The 26605-nt window shown below is 42.5% G+C and overlaps 1 protein-coding gene across 4 annotated transcripts in view; it reads right to left on the bottom strand.

Annotated features, from left to right (window-relative positions):
* SLC24A2 (solute carrier family 24 member 2) overlaps nucleotides 1–26605 on the bottom strand; it is a 244445-nt gene that overhangs the window by 75034 nt on the left and 142806 nt on the right. For 3 of the 4 annotated variants that reach the window (XM_007176804.2, XM_057549325.1, XM_007176806.2), the window contains exons 3-4: nucleotides 16109–16147; nucleotides 13798–13906 (exon numbers count right to left, since the gene is read on the bottom strand). In XM_007176804.2, coding sequence (XP_007176866.1) covers nucleotides 13798–13906; nucleotides 16109–16147 — 148 coding nt within the window. The remainder of the gene's footprint in view (nucleotides 1–13797; nucleotides 13907–16108; nucleotides 16148–26605) is intronic. The other variant, XM_007176805.2, reaches the window with a different exon arrangement.

The raw sequence follows: 26605 nt of genomic DNA, 5'->3' as shown, positions 1-26605 counted from the left end.
ATATCTGCCAATAAATTAGATCACTTAGATTAATGGAAAAATTCTTAAAAAAAAAAAAAAGGGGCTTCCCTGGTGGCGCAGTGGTTGGGAGTCTGCCTGCCAATGCAGGGGACACGGGTTCGAGCCCTGGTCTGGGAGGATCCCACATGCCGCGGAGCGGCTGGGCCCGTGAGCCACAATTACTGAGCCTGCGCGTCTGGAGCCTGTGCTCCGCAACAGGAGGGGCCGCGATAGTGAAAGGCCCGCGCACCGCGATGAAGAGTGGCCCCCGCTTGCTGCAGCTAGAGAAAGCCCTCGCACGAAACGAAGACCCAACACAGCCAAAATAAATAAATAAAGTGAAAAGAATCAAATTAAAAAAAAAAAAAAAAGAATTTGTAACTTTTTCTAGATAGGAAACTCTGCGTGACCTGTTGTGCCGTGAATGGGAAGAGGATGCGTGGAAAGGGAGATAACAACTGGGTAAAGTTTTTTTCAGAAATGGAAGAGGAGACTTTTCATTACGAAGAGTTTTCTGGAATGAGATGGACTCACCATGATTTTTAATTCCTGCCAGTGATGGTGGTTCTGGCCTAAAGGCCTTAGAGTTGAAGCAAAGCTACCTTCGCTCTTGGTTATTTGGGATTAAGTCCCGCCAGCCTGAGAAGTCAAAGAGAGAAATCACCACCGCAGAAGTAGCCATAGAGGTTACTGCAACTGCACTGCTAAAGCTCAGCTTCAACAACAGCATTTCAGCTGGTTTTCAGGAAGTTATCTAGTCTGGGGCAAGCACCGGCTTCTGTTCCCCCAGAGACTTACCTACAGTGGGGGCTTGTAAACAGAAACGTTCTCAAACGGGGTGACTACTTACTCAGCTTGCAATAGGAATGCATTTTGTGAATGAATGAATGAATGAATACATGACCCCACACACAAATAAGAAACCAATCTGATGTAGATCCATAAGCTTTATATAAATCACAATGCTGCTGCACTCTTTGAGTGCGTGTGTGTGTGCACGTGCGTGCACTTGCACACATGTGTATCATATAGTCTCATTTGAGCCCCAACACAACCAGTAAAGGACAGTTTGATGTGGGTCAGGGAATTCTTTTTAATGGCTGAGGTAAGGAGGCCAGATTGGGTGGCTCTGATATCGTGAGATCAGAAGAGAAATGGACCCTCACAGCAGCTCAAGGGTTTGCTTTTATAGTATGACCAACATCCAGAGGTGAGTGCACAGCACAGTGCAAATCCCAGACCAAGAGACAAACTAGGAAGAGATCTGGCTACTGTCAGAGGAAAGTGTCTCATAACCGGATGCAAGTCGTCCAACCTGCATTCCACTAAGTGAGGCCTGGCTATTGATTAAACAAAGCAGAGGTGTCTTTAGTGTTTCATTTGAGAGAAAACACTTTCGAATGCACTTATCTCACAGACGATGTTTCTGTATCAACATGCTTTTGGAATGGGTCGTCACTGAGAAAACTGAAGTGCTTTTTTCCACCTTCACTGATTGGCCCCATCCTTCGGTCCTCCACATAGTCATCGCTGTGACGGCTGCTTTCTGTCTCTGGGATTTCTGAGTCCTCTCCTCTGAAGGAGTTCTAACTGCATCTCTTGAGCATGTGATAAGTTCAAGAGAACAAAGATGAAGCTGTAACTTTATAGATGCCTCAACATCTTTTTCTTTCTGCGTGCAATGTTTACATTCAAATGGCATCAAGTCAATTTTTTGGCCATATACCTTTGTGGACTTGACTTCAAAGCAAACTTGAGAGAGACAGAGAGAGACAAAGAGAGAGAAAGAGAGAGAGAGAACCTATTCCCATCCTCAAAAGCATTTATTTCAGTAAGACCATTCACATTCCCTTCATGCCCCAAATGAAATGTATTTGTAATGTGTACAACACAAAGAGAGATTCAATTTCGACCATCTTTGATGTTCAAATCTGAGAGTAATGCTTTACTACTCCCCAAAGAGAGGAGCTATTTAACTTGTTCCTGAATTTGCTCTATGAGAGGCATTAATAGCCTGCCTTCCTCTCTCCAGGCATTTAAACTGCTGTCATCTTATTAAAAACAAGGCCAGTAGATTGCATTTTATTCTTCTCCAGTGAAGATTTTCACTGCTGTTGCCTGTTCACGCACCAGCTGAGGCGGCACGCAAACATCTTTCTTGCTAATTTAAACTGATCTACGATTGGGGACAGAAAGAAAGGTTACAATATTGCCTTTCAGGGATAACTTCTCCCCATTTTGAATCAAATAGGCATGAAAATGACTTTCTTCTGGTTTCAAATGACAATTTTTGAACGCTCATATTGAAGCTGTTTTTAAAAATAGAAGCTGGGGAAATAGGTTCTGCTGTTTGGTGTGAAAAAAAGAAAACCCAGCAAGCCAGTGAAAGTTTAATCCTAGTGTCAGCCCCAAATTAACACACAATGTCTATGTTAAAGAACTGAAGTGATCTTACAAAATAGGGAGCTTCACGGCTGTGTGTACGGGAGATGGACACTTGTGGCTACAGACGAAAGTCCTGTGTGAGTGCAAAGCGTTCAGGCTCCGAAGGCAAACTTAGGAGCTGGGTGACCAAGAGCAAGTACTGTCACCTAGCTGAACCTTACTTTCCTCAGAGGTAAAACACACAATAATTCCCAGAGTCGCTGCTGGAAGAACTCCAGGAGGTGACTGGTAGTTGTGTTGCACAGAGCAAGCACTTCGAAAGTTTCACTTTCTTGTTTTCCCTCTTCAGCATCTCTTAGGCCTTTAGCTTCCTACACTTAAGTCACATACGCACAGGTATGGTAGACGTACACACAGACACACGCAGACACACGCATACACAGAGACATATAAACATACACGTACAGACACGCAGACACACATGCAGACACACACAGACTCAAAAAGATACACACACAGACACAGCCCAAGGGCCCCTGGACAGGAGAAACCGCCGGAGCATTAGTTCAGCGGGCAAACGGCCACATGCCCACTCATCTTTCAAAGGAGCCCCATCTCGGCTGGGCCAACCATATGTAGTTTCGAGTCTCTCCAGCCAGTTCCATTGCCCTGAATTTTTCACCACCTTTCCTGCCCTCCCACACTCCTCACCTCCTTTGAGAACCACGCTCGAAGCTCACTTTCTCTGAAGGCACCGTTTCCCGATGGCCCTGCCCTCAGGTTCTCACGGAGATGAAGTTCCTGAAGCTCTGGCCAGCACAGTTCACCTGCACTGAGAGTTTCCTCTGCGGCCGCTCAGTGCCGTCTGCGCACCAGCCAGAATTCTCCGTTGGGTTTATTAACCTGCACTTGTCATGATGTGATGTCGATTCCATGAATGTGCGCTTTCACCGCCTCGGGAATGAGGGCCTCGCTCCTTCACACGGCTGATTCTAGTGCTCGAGGAAGCCCCTCTCCCGTCCCCAAAGTGCTTCACCCAGAGCCGGTAACAGACCCCCCAGGACAGCGGTGCTCCCAGCTTCTTCCTGCTCGTCGGGGGCCACCTCTGGGGAGACCCTGGCGGCTTCTGGTCCAGCCTCCTCCCCTTCCTCCCAAATCCTTCCACAAGAGCACCTAAAAGCTGCTGCTTTGTGATGCACCTTGATCTCTGCTGGGCATATTTTCCCTTTTTGTTCTTTTGTCTGAAAAGTGCCTTTGCTCTTCCTGCTTATTCTATATAAATTTAGAAGTCCAGTTATGAAGTCCCATAGATATCTTTTTGGGATTTCACTTAGGATTGAGTTGCACTTAGAGTTTAACTTGGGGAGAACTGATATCTTTATAATACACCAACATTTGTTTAGATCTTCTTCCATGTTCTTCAGAAATGACTACTGTTTTTGCTATAAATTTCTTAAATGTTTTCTTTGGGTTAATCCTTGGTACTTTTTGCTTTTGTTGCCCTTGTGAGTGGCCCTTCATTTCTTTTATGTTTGATATTGCTGGTCTAGAGGAAGGCAACTGAATTGGGCATAGTGATACAGGATTTGACATGAGTGAACTCTTAACAGTTTTAACTATTAAAAAAAGTGTTTATTCTTCCCTGTGGGAATTCCTTTGAACAAAAGGTTCTGCTGCTACTAAAAAACATGTTTGAAAACACATAATCTAGGGTACAGGGAAGATGGTGAAAAAATAGAGAGTTGCTATTCATTTGTGAGGCTTTTACAATCAAGATGTCCTGGAATTCATGTCACCTCACATTGCCTGAGCCAGACTGATAAAGCAACAGGAGAGATGGCATCAGGATGTCACAGGAGCTAGTGGGAGGAAAATGAGGGAGCCAAACTGTCCCTTTCAGAAAGGCAGGGGAAATGCTCCCAGGACACTCCTCCAGTCAATCTGAATGAAAGTAACATAAATGTGTTGAATGGAAAGTGACAACAGCAGAGACTGGCTGTGATAACGTGAAGTGAATTTACCATGGGGGAAATTTGCCCGTCATTCTAACAGCAAAGAAGGCAGGTATCACACTATGAGTACGGTATCATTTTCAGACATCTTATTACAGGATTCTGAAGATTTTGTCATGAAAACAGCCTCAACAGAAACACATATGAGGCCTGGAGACCTGCTGTTCTAAACTGTCTCATGCCCTGTAGTTAAATAATCCTTCACTTCAATTACAGGCCCCCTAGGCAAGTACTATCCCTACTTTTGTGTTTCTAAGGTATCAAGTGTGCTTATTTGTTAAGTTTTGCTATTGATAATAAAATTGTTGTTATGATGAAAAAATGTAAATCAAAGTTTGAAATTCCACAAGGAAGGAGAAATTACTAGAATTGTGGAAGGGAATCCAAGAATCCATAAAAATTGAATAAGGAGCTTCTTCTTTTGTAGTTTTCTTCTCAAACACAACTTAATACCCAATTTCGTGGTAGATGCTACTTTAGAGGTGTTTGAATTTGTAAAATGAATGGTTAAAACAATAAACTCCTTATGCAGTGATGGTAATTCTTTTTTAAAAAATTTTTTTTAAAATTTATTTTATTTTATTTATTTTTTATTTTTGGCAGCGTTGGGTCTTTGTTGCTGTGCGTGGGCTTTTCTCTAGTTGCGGCGAGCGGGGGCTACTCTCCGTTGCAGTGAGCGGGCTTCTCACTGCAGTGGCTTCTCTTGTCACAGAGCACGGGCTCTAGGCGCACAGGCTTCAGTGGTTGTGGCACATAGGCTCAGTAGTTGTGGCTTGCGGGCTCTAGAGAGCAGGCTCAGTAGTTGTGGTGCACGGGCTTAGTTGCTCCGCAGCATGTGGGATCTTCCCGGACCAGGGCTTGAACCCATGTCCCCTGCATTGGCAGGCAGATTCTTAGCCACTGCGCCACCAAGGAAGCACGATGGTAATTCTTTGAACATATAAAGTTAGGCCCATGAAATGCAACAAATGAAGGGATCAACAGTTTATCAAAGGGAAGAAAAGAAAAGGAAATAAGAGAATAACAAAGGGTTTGGAAAGAAAAGAGAAAGAAGTGGACAGGAGAACTCATCAAGAAGGTGAGTGGCAGAGAGCAAACCTTTCCCACTGCAGCAATAACTCTAGAACTACAAGGAGATTCACTCATTCAATCATCCAACAAATATTGACCAAGTCAGTGCCATCCTAGAGGCTGGAGATACAGTGCTGGCCACAGCAGACATGATTGCTTCTCACTACTACAGAGACAACCATCAACTGAACAGGACTTTGCTGGTCACAACCAAAGAGCCTTTTGACAGGGCATAGATTAAGACAATCTATGTGGCTAGAGACATATGTTCTCCAGCAGAAACATTATAAAAGCAGGCACTCGTTCAATCTACTCAACAAATATGGATTGGGATCCATGTAAGCTGGGCCCTGGAGATAGAGGAGTGCCTTCCCTATGTCCTGCCCTGTCAGAGATGTAAGGGTAGAGACAGGCAGCAAACGACAAATAAATATATTCATGGCAGTTATGGAGAAATATATTGCAGGGCAAGAAAGGTCCAGAACTCTGCTTTATTATCATTGTTTTGATTCTGCTATTTTTCAAAGGCCGATTGAGTAAGATCTTTCTCATCAGGTGACACACGAAGGCTGACTTGAAGGAAGGAACAGCAGGAGCCGCTTGGATGTCTGGGAGAGGAGGGAACATGTGCAAAGGGTCTGAGGCAGGAGGCTGCTGGGAGTTTGCGAGGAGGAGCTGCCAGGTAGCCAGAGGAGTGGAGCACAGGGAGTGACACATGCGAGGAAGGAGAGAAGGGCTGAGAAAGAGGAGGAGAGGAGTGGAGGAGGGAAGAACAGGACGGAGAAGAAGGGAGGAAGGAAGGTCACAGTGGGCCTCAGGGTCACCACAAAATCTCGGGCTTTTACTGCTGGTGAGATGGTTTTGAGCAGAGGTAGGGCATGATTTCACCTGTGTCTTAGGGGAACCAGGGTCCTTAGATGGCAAGTTTTGGGGCATGGTTCTTCTGGGGAAGGATTCAGGGCCACTGTATAAAAGTTGGACTCATGGGCCACCAGAGAACGCTTTAAAAGGGAGGAAGAAGGGGAACGCCACATCTCTTCTCTGTAAATCAGGAACTTGAAAAGACAGGATGAAGGTTACTAAGGACAGGAATAAGAAGGGACGTTTGACCTTCACTGGCATCTACCATAAGGTTCCCTGTTTGGGGAGGCAGAGTGCCCACTCCTGGTTCCTTTGTAGGTTGGGGTGGTCACATAGCCCTGTTCTGACCCATGTGACGTAAGTGAAAGTCTGCTTCTGGGAACACTAAGGGTTTTTCTTTGTTTGTTTGTTTTTGTTTTTGCTGCGCCATGCGGCATGCGGGATATTAGTTCCCTGACCAAGGAAGGTTTTTCTGATTAAAAAAAAAAGACAGCCGGTGTCTTCTCCTTCCCAGAATACAGGTATGATGATGGTGGGGGAGGGGAGTAGCTTCCATCCTCTGGGGATGAGGATGAGAGAAACAGGCTCCGGATGAAAGAATGAAAGAACAGGAGACCGGGTCTCTCATGGCAAGGAGGAGCTATATTACTAGCCTTGAACTGCTTTTAATGGGCTTCTAGTTAAATAAGAGAAATAAAATCCTGCAAAACGATTAAGGCCAACCTAAAGAGGCTATATACTGTGATTCCAACTATATGATGTTCTGGAAAAGGCAAAACTATGGAGACAATAAAAGGATCAGTGGTTTGCAGGGGTGTGTGTGAGAGAGAGGGAGAGAAGGATGAATAGGCAGAGGACAGAGGTGTTTTAGGGCAGTGAAAATACTCTGTTTGATACTACAGTGATGCATAAATGTCATCATACATTTGCCTAAACCCACAGAATGTACAACGCCAAGAGTGAACCCTAAGGTAATCTATGGACTTTGGGTGATTATGATGTGTCAGTGTGGGTTCATGCTCAGCAAAAATGGAGGAGGATATGCATGTGTGGGGCAGGAGGTATATGGGAAATCTCTGTATCTTCTTCTCAGTTTTATTGTAAACCTAAAACTGCTTTAGAAAAATAAAGTCTTAAAAAAAAAACTATTAAATTAAGCCACTGTAGTTGGATTCTATTACATGACACTGAACACAATTTTAACTGAAAAGTCATTGCCAACAGTCACGGAGCGCTGATTATATGCTTTCTGGGTACTGTTGTACTGAATACTCACCATAAACTTCTGATGGTGGAACTATTATTATTCCTTTTTACAAATGAAGAAACCAAGGCTCTTTCAGGTTGGAAATACTACTCATAAACTTACGCTCGTGCTGCTATCATTATTCCATTTTAAAAGTGGAAACACTGAGGCCCGATGAGGTTGAGAAGCTTGTTCGAGGTCTCAGAGCTAGAGGCTGAGCCAGGATCTGAACGCTGAGAGTCTGACTCTTGGACCACATATGCGCCACGGCCAAACCCTAAGCCTTGTCCTCACAGCAACCTCTCCATGTCATCACCCAGTCACTGAGTTCTCCCGGAATTACAGAGTTGGCTATGGGCTTCCTTCTGCTGTGTAGGACAGTACCCATGTCATCCTGGATGGTGAGATCAGTGGTAATTCCATGCGCTTAAGCAAAAGCGAATGAGAGCAAGGTGCGCTTGTGGATTCACGAGTGTGGCTGCAACTCGAGGTGTGGGGGAAGGGAGGGGGGAAGCTAAGGCCAGGCCAGGCCTTGCCACAGAGGCCTCTGTAGGGGAAATCCACGTCTTACAACGTGAATGTATAATTGGTCCAGGGATAGGTCAGAGCTCCTGGTATTTAGGCTGGCGTCTACATTAGAAGAAAAAGGGACACTGAGCTGGGCACGAGGTTACACAAGGAGACAGAGCAGCACAAGAACTACAAGAATGGACTAAGTCAGGCAGCCATAGGTTCAAATTCTGGCTCTGCCATTTACTTGCTGTGTCACCTGGTGAGGCAAGACACAGCCTCTTTACATTTCAGTGTCCTTCTTTGACTGACCGAGTAGGGCTAGTGTAAGGATTCAATGGGATGGTTTATGTAGAGCACTCAGCATAGTGTCTGTCTTATAGTAAGCACTCTGCAAATACTATCATTATTATTATTATTAGGCAAATTAATAACAGCTACTTCTCACTCCAAAAGCGCTACACCCAGCATCCTTGTTTTAGGTTCATAAAGATGTACACTTGGGTAAATATAATGGCTTGTTTAGAGAAATGTTAAAACCAACATGGGACACCGGATTTTTTAGAAAGATCAATTCAGACAGTCATACTGTGATCTCAAAGATCAATAGTGCTACTTCTCCAGGGCTTTCTTATAAAAGAAACAAAATCTTTATTCCAACCATTTCTATGAGCCTTAAGCAGATTCCTTGTTTTCATCAACAATGTCCTGTTCAGAATTCTGTGGCCATGGAAAGGCACAGCTCGGTCTTGTTTGGACTAAATCTTCACCCAAGGCAAGCTGACGATGGCTTTGTCCCTTCCACACAGTGTAGTGTGCCCAGAGCCCACCAATGCACCACGGGCAGACGAACCTCGCAGTGATGTGTGTCCCTGAAACAGATTAGGTTAGATGAAAGGTGGTTTCACGTTCTCTGCTATCTTCCCATGGAGAGGCGGAGTCTCCTCCTCCCCGTCTTGAGTCTGGGCTGGCCTTTGTGATGGCTTGATTAGTAGAATACAGTAGAAGTGACTTCCTGGGACTTTCCAGGCTAGGTCATGGGAAGCTTTGCTGCCACGGCCTGGGCCTCCTGGAAGGTTTGCTCTTGGAGTCCTCAGCCACCGTGTAAGAATGCCAAGCATGGGAGCTTCCTTGGTGGTGCAGTGGTTGAGAATCTGCCTGCCAATGCAGGGGACACGGGTTCAGGCCCTGGTCTGGGAAGATCCCACATGCCGCGGAGCAACTGGGCCCGTGAGCCACAACTACTGAGCCTGCGCGTCTGGAGCCTGTGCTCCGCAACAAGAGAGGCCGCAATAGTGAGAGGCCCGCGCACCGCGATGAAGAGTGGACCCCGCTCGCTGCAACTAGAGAAAGCCCTCGGATAGAAACGAAGACCCAACACAGCCATAAGTAAATAAATTAATTAATTAAAAAAAAAAAAAAAAAAGAATGCCAAGCATGTGGAAAGGCCCTGAGACAACCTGGAGAGTCAGGGGGCCCAGCCGAGCCTGGCCTTCCAGCTGTGCCTTCAAAGGTGCCAGACGTGTAAGCGAGGCCCCTTTGGACCTTCTAACCTGCAGGTCTCCTAGCTGAATAACATCAAATGACCTCTGTTGATACCACATGGAACAGAAGAATCACCCCGCTGATCCCTGAATCACCCAAATTCCTGATCCATGAAATCACGAGCAGGAATAATACGGGGGTGGTTTTAAGTCACTAAGTCTTGGGTGCTTTGTTACATATCAATAGATAACAAACACAAACACTGCCGGATCTCGTGGCTCGGGCTCAGAGGCCCAACTGACTGACTACCAATTAAAGCTTTTAGTAAGGGCTCCATCACTGGATTGACACCAGAATGGCACAGATGAGAAAAAGGGCATTTTTTTTTTTTTTTAGTAGTTCAGTTTAATTTTCTGCTGTAACAAATATTTCAGCACCCTCCTCCTCCAGCAACAGGGAAACAATAGGGCCAAGAGTGCCCAAGGCCAACACAAGCAAACAATTAGGCCCCCATAATAAGGTGGCAATCAGTGTAGTGTAGGAATCAGGGCCCTGGGGAAGGGCATTGACTGTCTTTCCCATAGGTCATCTGTCCTAGGTGATGTCGAAAACTTCCCTTTATGAACACTGTCTGCCATGTGGTGCCAATGCACGACTCAGCAAGGCAGACGCCAGGAACCACCATTAGTATCACAGAGAAGCCACTGCAGTGTTCACGCGGTCAGCGTGGTGATGTAACCAGCATGCTCTATATTGTTAAAAGGTGACAGTTTGGCATGCGGATGTGTGAACTCAAGTGATTAGATGCAAACTAAAAGAGAGATGACTATTTCTGAGAGCTTGGAATGTTCTTGGAATGGAAAATGATTGTGAATTTTTTTGGGGGGAAAAATACCAGAGCAATCTGCTTTCTTGGCCGCGTGCTATGGAGCAATTTTAAAGCATTGAAGTACTTTCCATATTTTCTAATCACTCAAGTCCAGAACTGATTATGGCTCTCAGCATTCTCCCAGATTCACACCACTGGAGCACTCCACGTCTTTCGGGGAGAGGTTTCACCTTGAAAGCAGACGTCCAGATTCGGAAGGCACATCTTGGTACAGCAGGAACAAACATTTTAACAGCAGCACAGCCCTACAAGGGCCAGGTGTTCCGGAAAATCACTGATGGCCCAACTCCGAGACAACTCAGATTCACTCTCTCTTATCTCACAGAGTATAACCTCCCCACCAAACAGAAAAACAAAAACAAGCCCTACCAGAAACTGAACTCCCTCAAACAAAAACCACAGAAATTTAGATTGTTGAGACCTGTGGGCAATGACACACACACACACACACACACAGAGTTGTATATGCATAGATCATATCTGGAATGAGCCCCAAGAAATTGGTAGCTGTGGTTTCCTCTGGGAGAATTGGGGGACTGGAGAAAACTGGGAGGTTGTTGGAGGAGAAAGACTTATTTTCTCTGCATAACCTTTTGAATGTTCTGAATTAAAACATTCATATGCTGCATTATTTTTCAAAATAATGGAACAGAGTAATTCCAAACCTGTATATGGTGCTTACGATCTGCTAGGCAATGTGTTCAATGCTTAATGTATATTCACTCCTTTAGTCCTTATAACAACCTTATGATGTAGACATCATTATATATCATCCTGATTTTTACAGATGAGGAAACTGAGGTACAGAGAGGTTAAGTAACTTATCCAAGGTCACACAGCTAATAAATGCAGAGCTGGAATTTGAATCCAGAGAGTCTGGCTCTGGAGTCTGTCCTCAATTACTACATAACGTGCCTTGCCAGAAATAAATACACCCAGTTGTCTGTCTGCTCATAATCAAGTTGGGGCAGAGAAGATAGTTCATTTCTTCTCTCACCTGACTCTTTTGGGTGATGGGTGGAGAAGATGGTGGCTCAAAATAACCAAGACACAATCTTAAACCCATGGGGCTTTAGAGGGCTTTGAAATTGTGTGACTATCAGAGCAAAAGCATGACTTTGGCCAAGTTGCTTAATTCTTCTAAGGCTTAGCAGCTACCATGTGCCAGGTAGATTGCTAGACCTTGGGGACAACAAGTAAATAAACAGAATCCCTGCTCTCTAGAAATGTACTATGTCCTGGGGGAGACAGGCAGTGAACAAATAACCACACAAATTGTAATGTGGGCAAAAAGGAAAAACTAAAGGGTGCATTGAGAGAGGATGATTGGGGCCCTGATTTATACTGGATGGTCAGGAGGTGTCATTTACACAGAGCACTGAAGAACAGGCAGGAATAAAGCTGGGAAAAGTGGAAGAAAATGGGAGAAAGAAAAGTATTCTGGGCGGGGGGAACAGCCTATGCAAAGACCCTGAGGCAGGAAAGAAGTATCTGTTTTACGACAGAAGGCCTCTGTCTGGCTAAAGCAAAGTGAGTCAACGTGAGTTTGGAGAAAGAGACAGATCATGCAGACCATGGCAAGTATTTCACAATTTTCCTAAGAGCCACGAGAAGCCACCGTAGGGTAATAGGAGCGACATAATTTGATTTACTTTTTAAGACGATTACTTGGGCTGCTGTGTGGAAAATATGTAAAGAAAGAGGCAACGGAAGAAGTGGAAGACCAGCTAAGAAGCAATGAAGATGGCTTGGAATAAAGAGCTGGCAGAGAGAGAAGGAGATACATTTGAGATCTATTTCGGTGGTACCCTATTTTATGAAATTAGAATAATAATGTTAGCTATGAAGTGTTATTATAAAGCAAAGATTCACAGGTGTGAAAATACTTTGTCAATTATAAAGTACTAGACAAAGGTAACTATTACTGTAGGTGAAAGAACCAAGTACTAGAGAGGCTCTAAGTTGCCCAAAGTCACACAAATGCTTCGTGGCTGGGCGGAGGTTGGCCTGCGATCCCCTCACTCCCTGAGATCATTTTTCTGGGGGTGACCCTGGTGGGGAGGAAAAGAAGGCTAGTGGCCAGGGCTAATTTCCTTGTCATGTGGACCTCTGGTAAAGAGAGTAATGATATTTAGGATGTTCCCGGCAAAGGATTACCTGAGTAAATAGAACCCAGGATCTATGAAAGAAGGCTCTTTGGAAAATATCACATCAGCTACGTAACTCTCTGGGGTATAAGGCGGAAATGTTTTATAACTGAAATGCTCCACAGTGAGAGGTGAGTCCGTGATCCTCACTTATTATTCTGGGTGAAGGTGCGTGTCCAATGAGGGGAGACAGGACCTGGGGAGCCCCTCTTGAGGTCCCAGAGTTTTCTTGACTGCCTCTGAATCTCCTGATGGCCTGAACCCTTGAAATTATTTAGCCAAGCTTTATATTGGTTAAGAGCTCTGATTTATGTGGGGATAATTTGTCAGTGGCAGAGACCTGTTTCCCAGGCTATTCGTCTCTGTGTAACATCAGGCCTTACTGTAAGGTCCAGGGATGAAGGGAGAACAGAAGACTTAGTTATATTTGAACCCTTTGCTAGTAGCTTAACTCTGATATTTATTTGACACATCAGATATCTGCTTCCTTGAAAAATTAATTTTTTAGGAAACTTATGCAATTCAAGAAACAAGATGTACCTGGCTTCCTTGTGAATGAGTAAAACTAGAAGAACACAATACTGAATTCTTCGTGATGGTTTATATAATGTCCCTAGGAGGTGAACCAGGCCTCTTCAGTCTGATCCTAAGCAGTTATCTTAGAGAGCGCTCTTTGGGTGCTTAGAAGCTCACCTCCCATCTTCCAATTGCCAAAGAATAGGTACAACATCAGTGCTCTGCAGTGAACATCATTCCCCAAACTAATCACAGCCCTCCTAAGTCATGGAGTTCTTGTCTCCTCTTTTTCTTTTTTAAAGATGTACAATTTTTCAATTTTTCTTCACATATAACTTCATTTCGAAACTTAGGAGGATGATGAAAGAGAACTGTTACTCTAGCTGGAAGGGAGAGAAACCTCTCTTGTCTTCTCCACCTCGTGACAAACTGTATTTATGCTGGAGGCATCAAAAGACAGAATCAGCAAACGGACCTCCGCTCCTGCTCCTGGTGAAAAATCTCTGATCATGAGCTGGGCGGTTGCAGATAAGCACGCAGAATGGCCAGGGCTGCCTCTGGCAGAGGTTAACACGCGGACATCAGCTGGTTTGTGATGGAAGCGTAAACATATTTTATGAAGAGAGGACTTTTCACATCCTCTCCCCACCCCCCAAGCGAAAGCCTGATGTTTACCTTCAGCGAGCGGGTCGAGGGTGTGTATCATGAGCTGGAAGATGCTGTTCCTCATGAGACTGTTGTGGAGGGAGGCGGAACTTCCACCCCGCTGCAGACGCGGCTTTGCCTGAGCAGAGAGACCAAAGAGGCCGTTAGTGCTCAGAAACGCAAGGCAAGTCCTCACCTGGTCTGTCAGAGGCTCGCACACAACTGAACCAAAGATTTTCAGCGTACGTTCCTTCAAAGTCTCCTGAAGGAATGGCATTCTCACATCCTTTCCTACCAAAGGGATTAACTGCTATCATCTTTTGAGAACTTATTATATGCTAGTCAACGTGCCATAGCCTTCACCTCCATTCTCTAACTGAACCCTCTGAACTAGATACCATTATTGTTCCCTTTAGACAGATGAGGAAATTTAGTCTCAGAGAAGCGAAATGAGGTGTTCGGGTCACACAGATAAAAAATGGAGGATAGAGGAATGGGCTGCAGGTCTGCTTCACTCAAAATCTGTTCTCTGAACCAGTGGGTGGTCTCTAAGATGTTTGGATTGTGCATCCTATCAGTAAAATTTTTGAGTGTGTATATATGCATCTATCTATATCTGTATCTATATCCATATGTATCTCTATCTATATCCAGACACATACTAAAATATTGGCATATATATCATAAAACATTTGCAAAAGTAGAAATAATGAAGAGTAACAAAGAAAGCAAACAATAGAGGTGCTAATATTTCCCCCTTGCTCCGCAAAGGGACATCCTGCACACATTCCGGGGTACCTCATCTCCACGATGGGAACCACAGCTCTCATTCATGAAGCCTTACAGTCTATGTTAAGTGAGATTTGAAGAGAGAGAATCTCCTATTATGAATCCACAGAGAACCTTCCTGGCTCCAAAGAGTCCTTTACATTACAGGGTTTTGCAAAATATTCCATTACACTCTAGATCCACAAGGGGGTTTCCCAAGAAAAGTCCCACAAGAGACTCCATGACCAAATATATTTGGACACTGTTACATCCTAGACCAACTCACCTTTAGAGTTTTAAGATACACATTAGACCACTAAGTCTAACACTAAAGAAACCTGGTTAACTTGATTAACTTGGACAGTGTTTCCGAACTATTGCCCATTCATCCCTTGTTTTATAGAACACTTATTGAAACTGAGCCACATGTTTGGAGACAAACAGGAAACCCAGAGTAAGCTTGAAGTATGGGTAAAATGTCAGTGTGAGATACATGGAGAAATCTGAATTTTTTAGTGTGATTTTATTATAATTGATATTCTATTAGAAATAATATTTCCAACCCTACAGGGTTTGGAGAAGAATCAGAGGGGATTACTGGTGTCTCCTTGGTGAACCAGATCATGATTCACAAAGGAAGAGACCGGGTCTGCACCCCTAGCCCAGTACTGGATCAGGCACATCCTATGGGCTCTCAATGCATGTCGGAAGTCTCTGCTTTGAGCATCACAGGAGGAAGAATGGGGTCATATGTATCTTCATTACTAGTCTTTTCAGCCTCAAAAATCTGGAACATTTTTTAATGCATTGTGTTATTTGACTCAGAAGATTAACGCTCAAAAAATTTTAGGGGCAAGGTTAAAAGATTTGAATAGAGTTGAAATGTAATCACTGTTTGATGGCTGAACACAAAAACTGATGGTCATTTCCTTGCCATGCTGCACAATACAAAATGTGACATGTTAATTGGACAGGAACTGGAAAATATCTTGTAGATAATTTTTGGATCTTTGTTTTTAATAATTTGTCATAATCACTGTTACTATGGTCCTTATTTTGGGAAACCAAAATAACTCTCTTGTGGAAATCTTCATTAGCCTAGGATTATGTCTACAGAACTTAAAGCAGTCTTCGGGGCATTATGTATATATTGAATATATAGATCTCATGCAGCATTTCTTTTGATGGAACCAAAAGAAACTTCCAACCAAAAAAATAGGTGCATGCAGATACACAAATAGATACCAAGCATTAGATCCCTCGCTGTCCCCAAATATCTGCTCAACATCCCTTGGAATGTAATTTGGAAATATCTCACTCTTTCAACTTTTCCATGCCAAGTGAAAGAGAGAACTCAAACTTTTTGAAAGCCAGTCCCAGAAATAATTTGTCATTGAATGTAAGAATTCAGTTGACACTAATTATAGGACAGAGCGTACACACACCAGCAGATTAAACCCTTTAAGTATTCCAAGGGAGAGGATGTTGAGCACAAGAGCCCCTTCCACCCACCCCTGCCCTCACACTCTCCACAGGCACATGAACAGGTACAGGCAAGGCCACTGCTTCCTACCGGTAGAGCCTGTTCATCCTTGTCGCTGGCTGCAGATGACTGCGTAAGAGGAAAAGGCAGAAACAGAAGACACAGAAATAACTAAACACATATAGGTTTTACATTTAATCACAAGCATCAGTATAGGGAAAGATTTGGTTCTTTCTGCTCCTGGGAAGGACTATGCCAACGCAGGGGGTCAAGAGTGTATATTTCTAGCTAATATATCATGGTTTATTTAGGCATATGGTACTTTCGCTTGAAAGATCAAAGCTGAATGGCCAACTTAAATGTCCAGTAACAGAGGGCAGTTAAATCAATTGTGGTCCAGCCATCCAGTGGAATGTCATGTGGGCACTACAATGAATGAGCTAAGTACACATGTGTTGACAAGGAAGAATATCTAAGATATATCGTTAAGTGAAAAAAATTTAAAAGCCTTATTTATTACCTCATTTTATAAAAGAAAATAAATTAATAATACCGCAGTATATGTAAAGAAAAAGGTTCTGCAAGAATCAATAGTGGTTATTCTTATTAGTGGTCATTATTTGGGGCTGGGATTACAAGGACCTGTCATATTCCATGTCTTTCGGAGGGAACTGACATTCACCGTCCCAAGTGTGATGAATAAAATAAAAGCCTGAAGACGTTAAGTCTTTGAAGTAAAGACTAAGATCATCACACATGGAATCCAGATAATCCACCTTCTTTCCTGCCCCACCACTTCAAATTTTCCATTCTAAAAAAGGAAATATCTGTCACACTGAGAAAAGTTGACTAAAACACAAGGGCACATGAGGGCCGGTCATCTGTTGGGAGAGAACACAACTCAGACAAGGGACACTGGTGCTCTTCTAACACGTCCCAACTGGACGGCTTTGTTTCCCCTGCTTAATATGAACACCCCCTCTTCAACAGAACCAGGCACTGTCCTGTGATCTTTCCAAGGGTATGCAGGTCCCTTGGGAACTTCCTCGTGATCAAACCACTGCCTCTGTCACTTCACCTCAACTACGGGTGCATACAGCAAGAAGAAACTGGTTCTCCAATTAGCGTCTTTGCTAACCTGTGTCTTCAGGACTAATCACACACTCGGAGAAGAGAAGACGAGGGCGGAGCTGTTTTAAAATCTTCATGGGCCCTGGGCTCTCTTTTTTTAGTCCTACCACACATGTCACAGAAAGAACGTGAAGATGCCCTGACATCCCACCTAAGATATACATTTTGGTGTAAAAAAAAAAAATGGAAAGGATTCTTATAATTTTGCATTTCAAATTATTGGCTATGTGCAATTCACTTAATTCATGATTGGCATGCTGGAAATCTTGGAAAGTGAGAAAGCTGAATCCGCGATTTGGTTTCATGTAATTTTTAAGAAGGCTAAATTTAATACTTAATGAAGTTGATAGTACATATTTTGTCGACATTCAATTAAACATTTCATAATCTTGTAGATAATTTTTGGATCTTTGAGTCAATGTCAACATATATTTTTTTCTTCTGGTCCCGAACACTTCTGCAGACCCTTGAAGAACTTGTAAGGCTCAGACACAAACGGAAGAGTTTAGGCTGGAGATAATTTCTGAGTACAGCCCGCAGGCATGACTAAATTTGCCAGAACCTCCTAATTTGGGACTCTCTCTTGGTGACTTCTCTAAAAACACTAACAAGAAAATATCCCTGCTTCCCTAGTTCCAGAAACATGCTTGGGGAACTAGACTGGACCTGAAATTGTCCTTTGATTTCCCTTTTTGCTCTGAAAGCCACCGTATGATCCCATTTCTCTCTGGCAGTCCTTTCATTTTCTCGTCTCCCACATTAGACAGCTCAACAAATGGCCCCCCCATTCTACAGAACAATCCCCCAGGGAAATTATCCAGTGCAGCCAGATCAGCCTTTGGACACACATGGAGATTAACTGTCAGAGCATGCCTTTTCAGGTCGCAAATTTACACCTTGTGGCTAAACGGGAGACAAATAATTATGAGCTGGGATTGATACCACAGCAATATCACAGAACATGAAGGAACGGGATGAAACTGAGGAAAGAAAAGTGTGGTCTTTATAAGAACAAAAATATCACCAGCAGAGAGTTTGGATTTAAAAGGTAGATTTAAAAAATATTTGAGGAAGAAAAAAAAATCCCAACCTGTCCTTTGGTCTGAAAGGAAGAAAGAAATATCTATTCCATTGACTTGCTTTTTCTCTCACAAGCAAGGAGGCTCTTAAGACACAATAAATGTAAAGAAAATGCGTTGTACATAGATTCTACAAAGATAAAACTCAGTGCAGAGAAAGGTCTAAATCCTTTACAAAATTTCCCACCGCTTAACGTCAGCAGAGGTTGGCATCATTAGTTTACTTTCAAGTGTAGTTTGCAGACATGAATATACATTAGGTTACAACATGTAAATTTAGGCACACACACAAATGGCAGCTGAGGCCATTAAAACACCCCTGCACTTTCCTTTTATGTAGCCTTGTTGCAAGAGAGATGAGAAATGTGACATATGATGATAATTGCTCATTTTCAGGGCTTTGCCCACCTCTACTGATGATTCCCGATGCTCACCTGAATTAGCTCCCCTCTAATCGCATCTTGAAGCAGCCTCACAGTCCTGGAAATGTGCCTCTGATTATGTCAGGAATTCAATTTTAAAGGGGCTTTAATTACACTGGAAGTAACTAGTGAAGGACCAGAGAAATGATCCAGATATGCACAGCTTGTAGTGTTTCTAAGAACTGAATTATTTAACTAAGTATCTGGGTTTTGGATTGGCCTCTGTGTTGTGATTTTCTTTTCAGGGCCATTGAACATCTGGCAAGTTTATGCTAACCTACTGGATGTCACAGAAAAGACAACTTCAAAAGAGGACTGATGTGACTTTAAGGATTAATCCTGGCATATTTATTACGCATTCTGCTTTTTTAATTTCCTTAATTTTAAACACACCAAAATATCATACATTTGGGCTGTACCAATTTCAAAGCCCAATTCCTGGTGGTCCGTTCACAAAGGCTGTACCAGTTATAGGAAAGATCTTTTAAGCCAAATCCATAGTATTCCACAGCAATTCTTGAAGAATACCTCTTTTACTTAAAGTATTCTGTAATTCAATACTTTAATTTAAACTGACTCTCTCCCTAATTACTGCAAGTAATTGAGTAACTGAGCAACTGAGATGATGTCATTAATATCTGTTGTCCTTCATGGTGGAAACCCAATTCTATGTGGGAATTTTGCTACCCGTTCGGTAGGTGTTTTGAAAGTGCCACATTCCTGCACCCCGGATAATAAAACACACAGCTCATTTACAAAGTATTTTTAATGCTATCAATCATTCACAAATCCTTAAACCACCTCTCTTCCTTTGGCCCTTAAAAGCCACTGGTTAGAAATGATTCCCCTGACTACTAAGTATAGTTTTTGTTTTTTTTTTAAATTAATTTATTTTTATTTTTGGCTGTGTTGGGTCTTCGTTTCTGTGCGAGGGCTCTCCCTAGTTGCGGCAAGTGGGGGCCACTCTTCATCGCGGTGCGCGGGCCTCTCACCATCGTGGCCTCTCTTGTTGGGGAGTACAGGCTCCAGACGCGCAGGCTCAGTAGTTGTGGCTCACGGGCCCAGTTGCTCCGTGGCATGTGGGATCTTCCCAGACCAGGGCTCGAACCCGTGTCCCCTGCATTGGCAGGCAGATTCTCAACCACTGCGCCACCAGGGAAGCCCCTAAGTATAGTTTTGATGTGACTTTGTACAGAGCTTACCCTGCATACAGGCCCCCAGGGCTACCTCACACACATAAACATGAGGCAAATACTGCACAGTTTATAGCTACATCATGAGCACACAGCCCCTGGTTTACTCTGGTTGGTAATCACCTACCTGAAAATTACGTTATCAAGTGGGTTACTGGGAAGATTTCATGTGCCAAAAGACAAGTGTGTAAAATAAAGGGTGGATTTTCTGGCCAGTGGCTTTGGCAACAGATATAGAAAGACAAGCAATTTTTCACAACAGTCAGGTAACAACCATAAACTTCCACCACCATAACCTTTCACTAAGTCCTGTGAAATGCACCTAAATTCAGTGTGCAAAGGACTCAGAAGCACTATAAAGTCTACAAGAACAGACTTAAAAGTATAATTGTTTTGTCATAAATGTGATTCAAAACATATATGCTGGCAATTAGAAATATTAATCCATTATTTAATTGATATTAACTTTAATGTCTTAGAATTTAGAAAGGTTGGGTGAAGGATGATTTGAATGACTGATTTTCATTTAAAAAATTAACAAGGAAGCATTAAATGATGTCTCCTTGTGCTTTCAATACATTTACATTCAATAAGCAAAAACATTTAAAATCTCCCTTCTGGTTAAAGATGAATAAACCTCAAAGCCTAGGGGAAGACTGGATAAAAGGTGCAAAAACTTGAAATCTGAAATCTAAAAGGAAAGAAACCCAACCACTTCTTAATCAGACGCAAAATCATGTCCCTTTGCCTCCCTTTATTGTGCCCCTAACATACTCCCTAAAATATTAAGGGGAACAGGATTAAATAAATTCCTAAAGAAAGAAATACTAAGAGATTTAAATTCAAATTACTTTTACTACTGGTTGCCAGGTAATTACGCCACTGTCACTGTCCTTTAGGAAAGTAAGAATCTCAAAGATTAATGAAGTGCTGAAGTGGCAGCCCAGGCTGCAAGAATACCCACTTGCAACTCTGGTTTAAAGAAACACATTGGGATGGAGAGAAAGGATAGAAATTAAGTAAAAAGCACGGTAATAGAAACTTTCGAAGCAAAGCGTTTTGATGATTTATCTGAATAATTCCCATGATCTTAAAATATTTGGGATAGTAGAAAGAAACTTCAGAAGAATAGATACCCTTCAAAAAAATGAAATGGAAGTGAAATTGCTTAGAGACAGCTAGGAACAACATTTTGCCTTTTAAATAGTTGTATGAGGGAAGAAATAATGTAGGATGAGAAGTGGTGTCATACAGTTATTAAGAATATGGAATTCAGGCCCAGACTGTGCAAGTTCATTTCCCTATTTTTGTCACTTATGAGCTGTGTGACTTTGGACAAGTTACTTAATCTCTTTATGCTTTAATTTCCTCATCTGTCAAATGGGAATAATAACAGTAACTACTTCAGAGGGTTGTTGGGAGGATTACATGAGTTTATACATGTAAAGTGCTTAGACGATGTTTGGTGCATGCTAAATGCTATGTATTAGCTCTACTATCAGTACTATTAATAATAAGAGCCACAAGGAAGAATAAAGACAAACTATATGACAAAAGTAGGTTCAGGGTTGTGAACCGGCTTAGAGAACAAGGTGGTTTCTAAGGGAAGTAGGAAAATTCCATTGATTAGGATGGTGAGAGGTGACTTGTGTAGGACACTAGAGTACGGTTAATTGAGCATGTCCAAGGTTGGCAGCCAGGGAAGAGGAGATGTCACAACAGATTATATTTCCTTGGCTTGGCTTCTGACTCCATCCCTGTCCCATGAGTCAGCATTGTCTGAAGGATACAGGATTGGCAAGGCGAGGCCAGCGTTTCGCATCTCATATACTTTAGTGGGCCTGGTTTTGATCAGGAAGCTCTGGAGGCTGGAAGATTCAGGGAAGGTAGGACCCCTACACTTAATGGATGTTATATATATTATATGTCAATGACATCTCAATAAAGCTGGAAAGAGTAAAAGAAAAACAAAAAAGGAGTTTAAATGCTTCTCACTAAATTGGTAAGCTGTATTGGGTGTGTATCACAACTGCCCTAGCCAGCCTCCTAAATAGTGGAAGCCGTAAGATCCCTGAGAGCAGGATTCACCTTGTGCCTCCTATGGTCCCTGACGTGGCTACTAAAAATGCAACCAGGTGGCAGGAGAGAGTGAGGCCACTCAGGCAGAAAGGGGATTGTGTGGTCCTGTGTCAGGAACCAAAGCTCCTCTGATGTTTGCTCCAGAGGCTAAATTAATAGTAATGATGGTTATTTAAATCTACCCCTAAGAGCCCCTATTGAATCCTTCTTATTAAGTAGGTACATAAAAGACATTAATCCCCATTCTGTAAATGGAAAGAGAGAAGCAGGAAGTGCCTCAGGCTGTTTCTGTACTCAGGATACTGAGCACCTTTGTTAATTCACTTAATTTAGGAATTAACAACCCGACCACCACTGCCATCTCTCGCCTCCCCCTTAAAAATCCAGATGTTGCCAATATACTTTGTTGTATCGTTTGAGCAATTCTCACAATTGCTAATGAGCCATTTTGATATGCCAATCAAACACAATCTGTTAGTGGTGTTCTGGCATAAGTCACACAAATTTCCTTTGACTGGTAAAGTACCCCAGTGCGCTCACATGTTAAGTCTGGATTACCTGACTTCCAAGGAAGAGTGTCTAAGATGATGTGAACTTAAAAGTCCAACAAATGCTGGTGCTGGACATACCACAGAATAATTTGCCACAAATAAAGCAGATTCCAGTAATAATGGATAATATTTATTGAAAGCTCAGTACGTGGCAAGAGCTTCATGTATAATATCTCATTGTATCCTCACAATAACAGGTATTATAACCAGTCCTGACCCCTCTAATACATGAGGACCCCGAGGCTGATGGATGTTGGACAATTTGTCCATGTCCATGTAGCCAGTAAGAGGCAGAGCTGGGATGTGAGCTCAGACAGCTGGGCTCCAGAGCCTCTCTAAGTACCGGGGAAACAAGAAACTGGAATTTTCCTTGCAGTGGCCTGTGGGAAGGAGTCACTAGAACTGCAAATACAGCAAAAATAGCTTACTATTTTATATTAAGAACTATTTATGAGCTCTGACTTCCAATGGAAGCCAGAAAATCGTTGCCAGGTGATTGCTGTTAATACAGAAGGACAGATTTTGTGTTCATTTGGTGCAAAGTTGGTGCCTGGGAATAGAGAAAGTATAGAGGTTATTTTCTGATCTTTTGTCTCTTCCACCATTATTATTTAGACTTGTCTACAATTGTCATAAATTTTCTTCTGAATGTCTTGAAGGTCACAGAGGCACTTTTACGACCTTCACAATGGTGTAGGTTCAAGTAACACTGCAAACTAGTTTATCCATACATCAAATTGACCTGTATTAAGGAGTTTATAGCTCAGCAGTAGGTGAGAAAAGAATATGAAAAAGAATGTATACATGTGTATAACTGAATCATTTTGCTGTCCAGCAGAAATTAACACAATATTGTAAATCAACTATACTTCAGTAGAAAAAAATAAAAGTGTAATTAAACTTTGGGAAAACAACAGAGGGCACAAATAACAAGTATATAACATTTTCCACTGAAAATGCAGTAATATTGAGAATTGGTCCCATTCCTTGATCTGCTCTCCTGTTCCTAAGAGAGGCCAGGAGGAAACTTAGATCACCTATGTCGTGGGTTGACTTCGAACACAGCTTGGCTACTTTCATATTCTACTCATGCTCTGTGTGGCCCTCCATTTTCTCCCTAGTTCATTCTTTTGTATTATTTGTTTCATCTCTCTCTTTCCCACTACTGAGCACCCTTCTGAGGGCAGAGACAGTGCTTTTTTCATTTTATATTATTCCACAGCACAGTAGTGCTAGATGCTCAACAAGTACATGTTTAATAATAAATAAGTGAAATCAAGCCCATATGCTCATAGATAATGAGGTTGGAGGCACATGGCTTCTTTCTAGTCCAATACCGAACCGTGTCACTTTCCTCTAAGCATCTGACACTGCTAATGACCCACTGCTTCTTGAATCATTCGCCTCCCATGTATCTGAGCTGTGTGTGCTGACCAGGCTACTCCTTCCTCATACTTGTAGAAATGTCATAATATAAAACCTCCCTTCTTTGAACTCTGATTGTAGTTACAATCATCATTTCACAGTTATTCCCGATTGCTTGTGTTTGCCATTTTGCTTGCTTGGTTGGAACTGTAACCTTCTTGAACGTGGGTGTCTTACACATTACACATCTTTGTATTTTATATTTTGCCTACCCGTGTGCCAGCATCCTGCAGATGCTCAGCAAACACTGATCTCTTGACTGACAGCTAGAAAGTTGTGGGATTAGAGCTTTGCAAGGAAGGAGGACGCTGGGATAGGCATGAAACTCACTCTGAGACAGAAAAGAGTTGAGGGGCCTGGACCCAGTGTTGGGTTTAGGTCACGGTCAGCAGAAACTCTTTGGACTAATACAGAGTGGTACTGATTCTCTGGCTTAATCCCTAGACCCTGTGCCCAAACACTATCGCATGGGTCCTTTAAACTAAGAGAGCCAGTCTTCTTTTTGGTGGTTGAATGGGACCTGCAATAGTAGTGGCAGAGGCGAGTGTGGTGGAAGCACTGAATGGAACAGGACCACCATGTAGTGAAGTGGAGAGCATGGGAGTAAGGAACAGTTCCATCGGACACTGACCATTACATACCTGGGCACCCTAGAAAAGTACGGTACACAGTAAAGACTACGAATCCCACCACTGGGGCCTGACACGAAGACAGTTACCATCCCACTTTCCCCTTAAGGCTGATGCAATCTACAGTAACGAGAATCACATGAAGGTTCAAATTTATCTACACAGATCACTTATCTTTCCTACCCTTTGCTCTCATAGGCAGTCCAGGCAAATTGCCATTTTAGCTATTTTATCTGTGTCCTACCTTGGATGTTACCAAGATATTCCCTTGTGCTCTACTTGCCAAATATCTTCCTTCATGGTATCTTCAAAACCACTCTTTCATTCATCCTTCAGCACATATTTAATGAGCACCTTATATGCATCACACTGTTCTAGGTATGGGGATAGTCTAGTGAACAAAACAGCCCAAATCCTTGCTCTCGTGGAACTTATATTCTAGTTTAAATCTCTCTTCTAAGACATAGTCTTCCAATTAAGTAGCAAAGGTGGCCATTAATATATAAAATCCCTGCTGACTTTTACTGAGTACTAACTACACTAGAGACAGTGCTAAATGCTCATTGAATCCTCATCATAATTCTAGGTGGAAGGTTCTATTAGGAAGCATTGAAAAAAAACCTTTTTATTTTGAAATAATTATAGTCACAGGTAGTTGTAAAAAAATGTACAGGGAGGTGCTGTGTACACTTTACCCAGCCTCCCCTAAAGACAGCATTTTGCACAACTATAGTACAATATCAAAACCAGGAAGTTGGCATGTACAATCTATTGAGTTCACTCGAACTGTGCCACTTTTATGCGCACTTACTTGTGATTGTGTATGGTGTGTATGGCATTTGTGTTGCTCTATGCAATTTAATCACATGTATAGCTTCAGGTAACCATCACTGCAATCAAGATACTTAACTATACCATTACCATAAGATTCCTTTCTGCTACCCCTTTATACCTACATCCACCCCTCTCCTCATCCCTATCACCTGGTACTCACTAATCTGTTATCTATCTCTATAATAATTTCATGATTGTTATGTAAGTGGAATCATGCAGTTTGTATCCTTTTGAGACTGGATTTTTCTACTCAGTATAATTTCCTAGAGGGTCATCCAAGTTGTAGCAGATATCAACAGTTTGTTCCTTTTATTGTTGAGTAGTATTCTACGATATGGACCAACCACATACATCCATTGAGGGACATCTGGATAGTTTCCAGTTTGGAGCTATGGTGAATAAAGATGCTTCGAGCATTCATGTACAAGTTTCTGCATAAAGATAAGTTTCATTTCTGTAGGACATATGCATAAGAATACAATTTCTGGGTTATAAAACCATTTACAGTTTTAAAAGGAACAACGAAACTATTTTCCAGAGTGGCTGTGCTATTTTATATTCCCACCAGCAATGTATGAGTGATCCAGTTTTTTCTGCATTCTTGCCAGCATTTGGTATTGCCGCTATTTTTTATTTTAGCCATTCTAATAGGTATAGTTATATCTCATTGTGGTTTTAATGTGCATTTCTCTAATGCCTATGATGTTGAACATTTCTTCATGCACTTATTTGCTGTTTGTATATCCTCATCAGTGAAATGTTTGTGCCTATCTTTTGCCCATTTTCTAATAGGATTTTTAAAATAAATTTATTTATATTTTATTTTTGGTTGCATTGGGTCTTTGTTGCTGCATGCAGGCTTTCTCTAGTTGCGGTGAGCGGGGGTTACTCTTCGTTGTGGTGTGCAGGCTTCTCATTGCAGTGGCTTCTCTTGTTGTGGAGTACGGGCTCTATGCACGCGGACTTCAGTAGTTGTGGCACACGGGCTCAATAGTTGTGGCTCACGGGCTCTAGAGTGCAGGCTCAGTAGTTGTGGTGCATGGGCTTAGCTGCTCTGAAGCATGTGGGATCTTCCCAGACCAGGGCTCGAACCTGTGTCCCTTGTACTGGCAGGCAGATTCCTAACCACTGTGCCATCAGGGAAGTCCCTCTAATTGGATTTTTTTTTAATATTATGTTTCAAGAGTTCTTTATACATTCTAGATACAAGTCCTTTGCCAGATATGTGGTTTGCAAATATTATC

Source organism: Balaenoptera acutorostrata, chromosome 6 (genome assembly GCF_949987535.1).
Source record: "Balaenoptera acutorostrata chromosome 6, mBalAcu1.1, whole genome shotgun sequence".
NCBI classification, from domain to species: domain Eukaryota; kingdom Metazoa; phylum Chordata; class Mammalia; order Artiodactyla; family Balaenopteridae; genus Balaenoptera; species Balaenoptera acutorostrata.
Note: the sequence above shows the minus strand (reverse complement) of the source record. Positions and strands in the feature narration are given on the sequence as shown.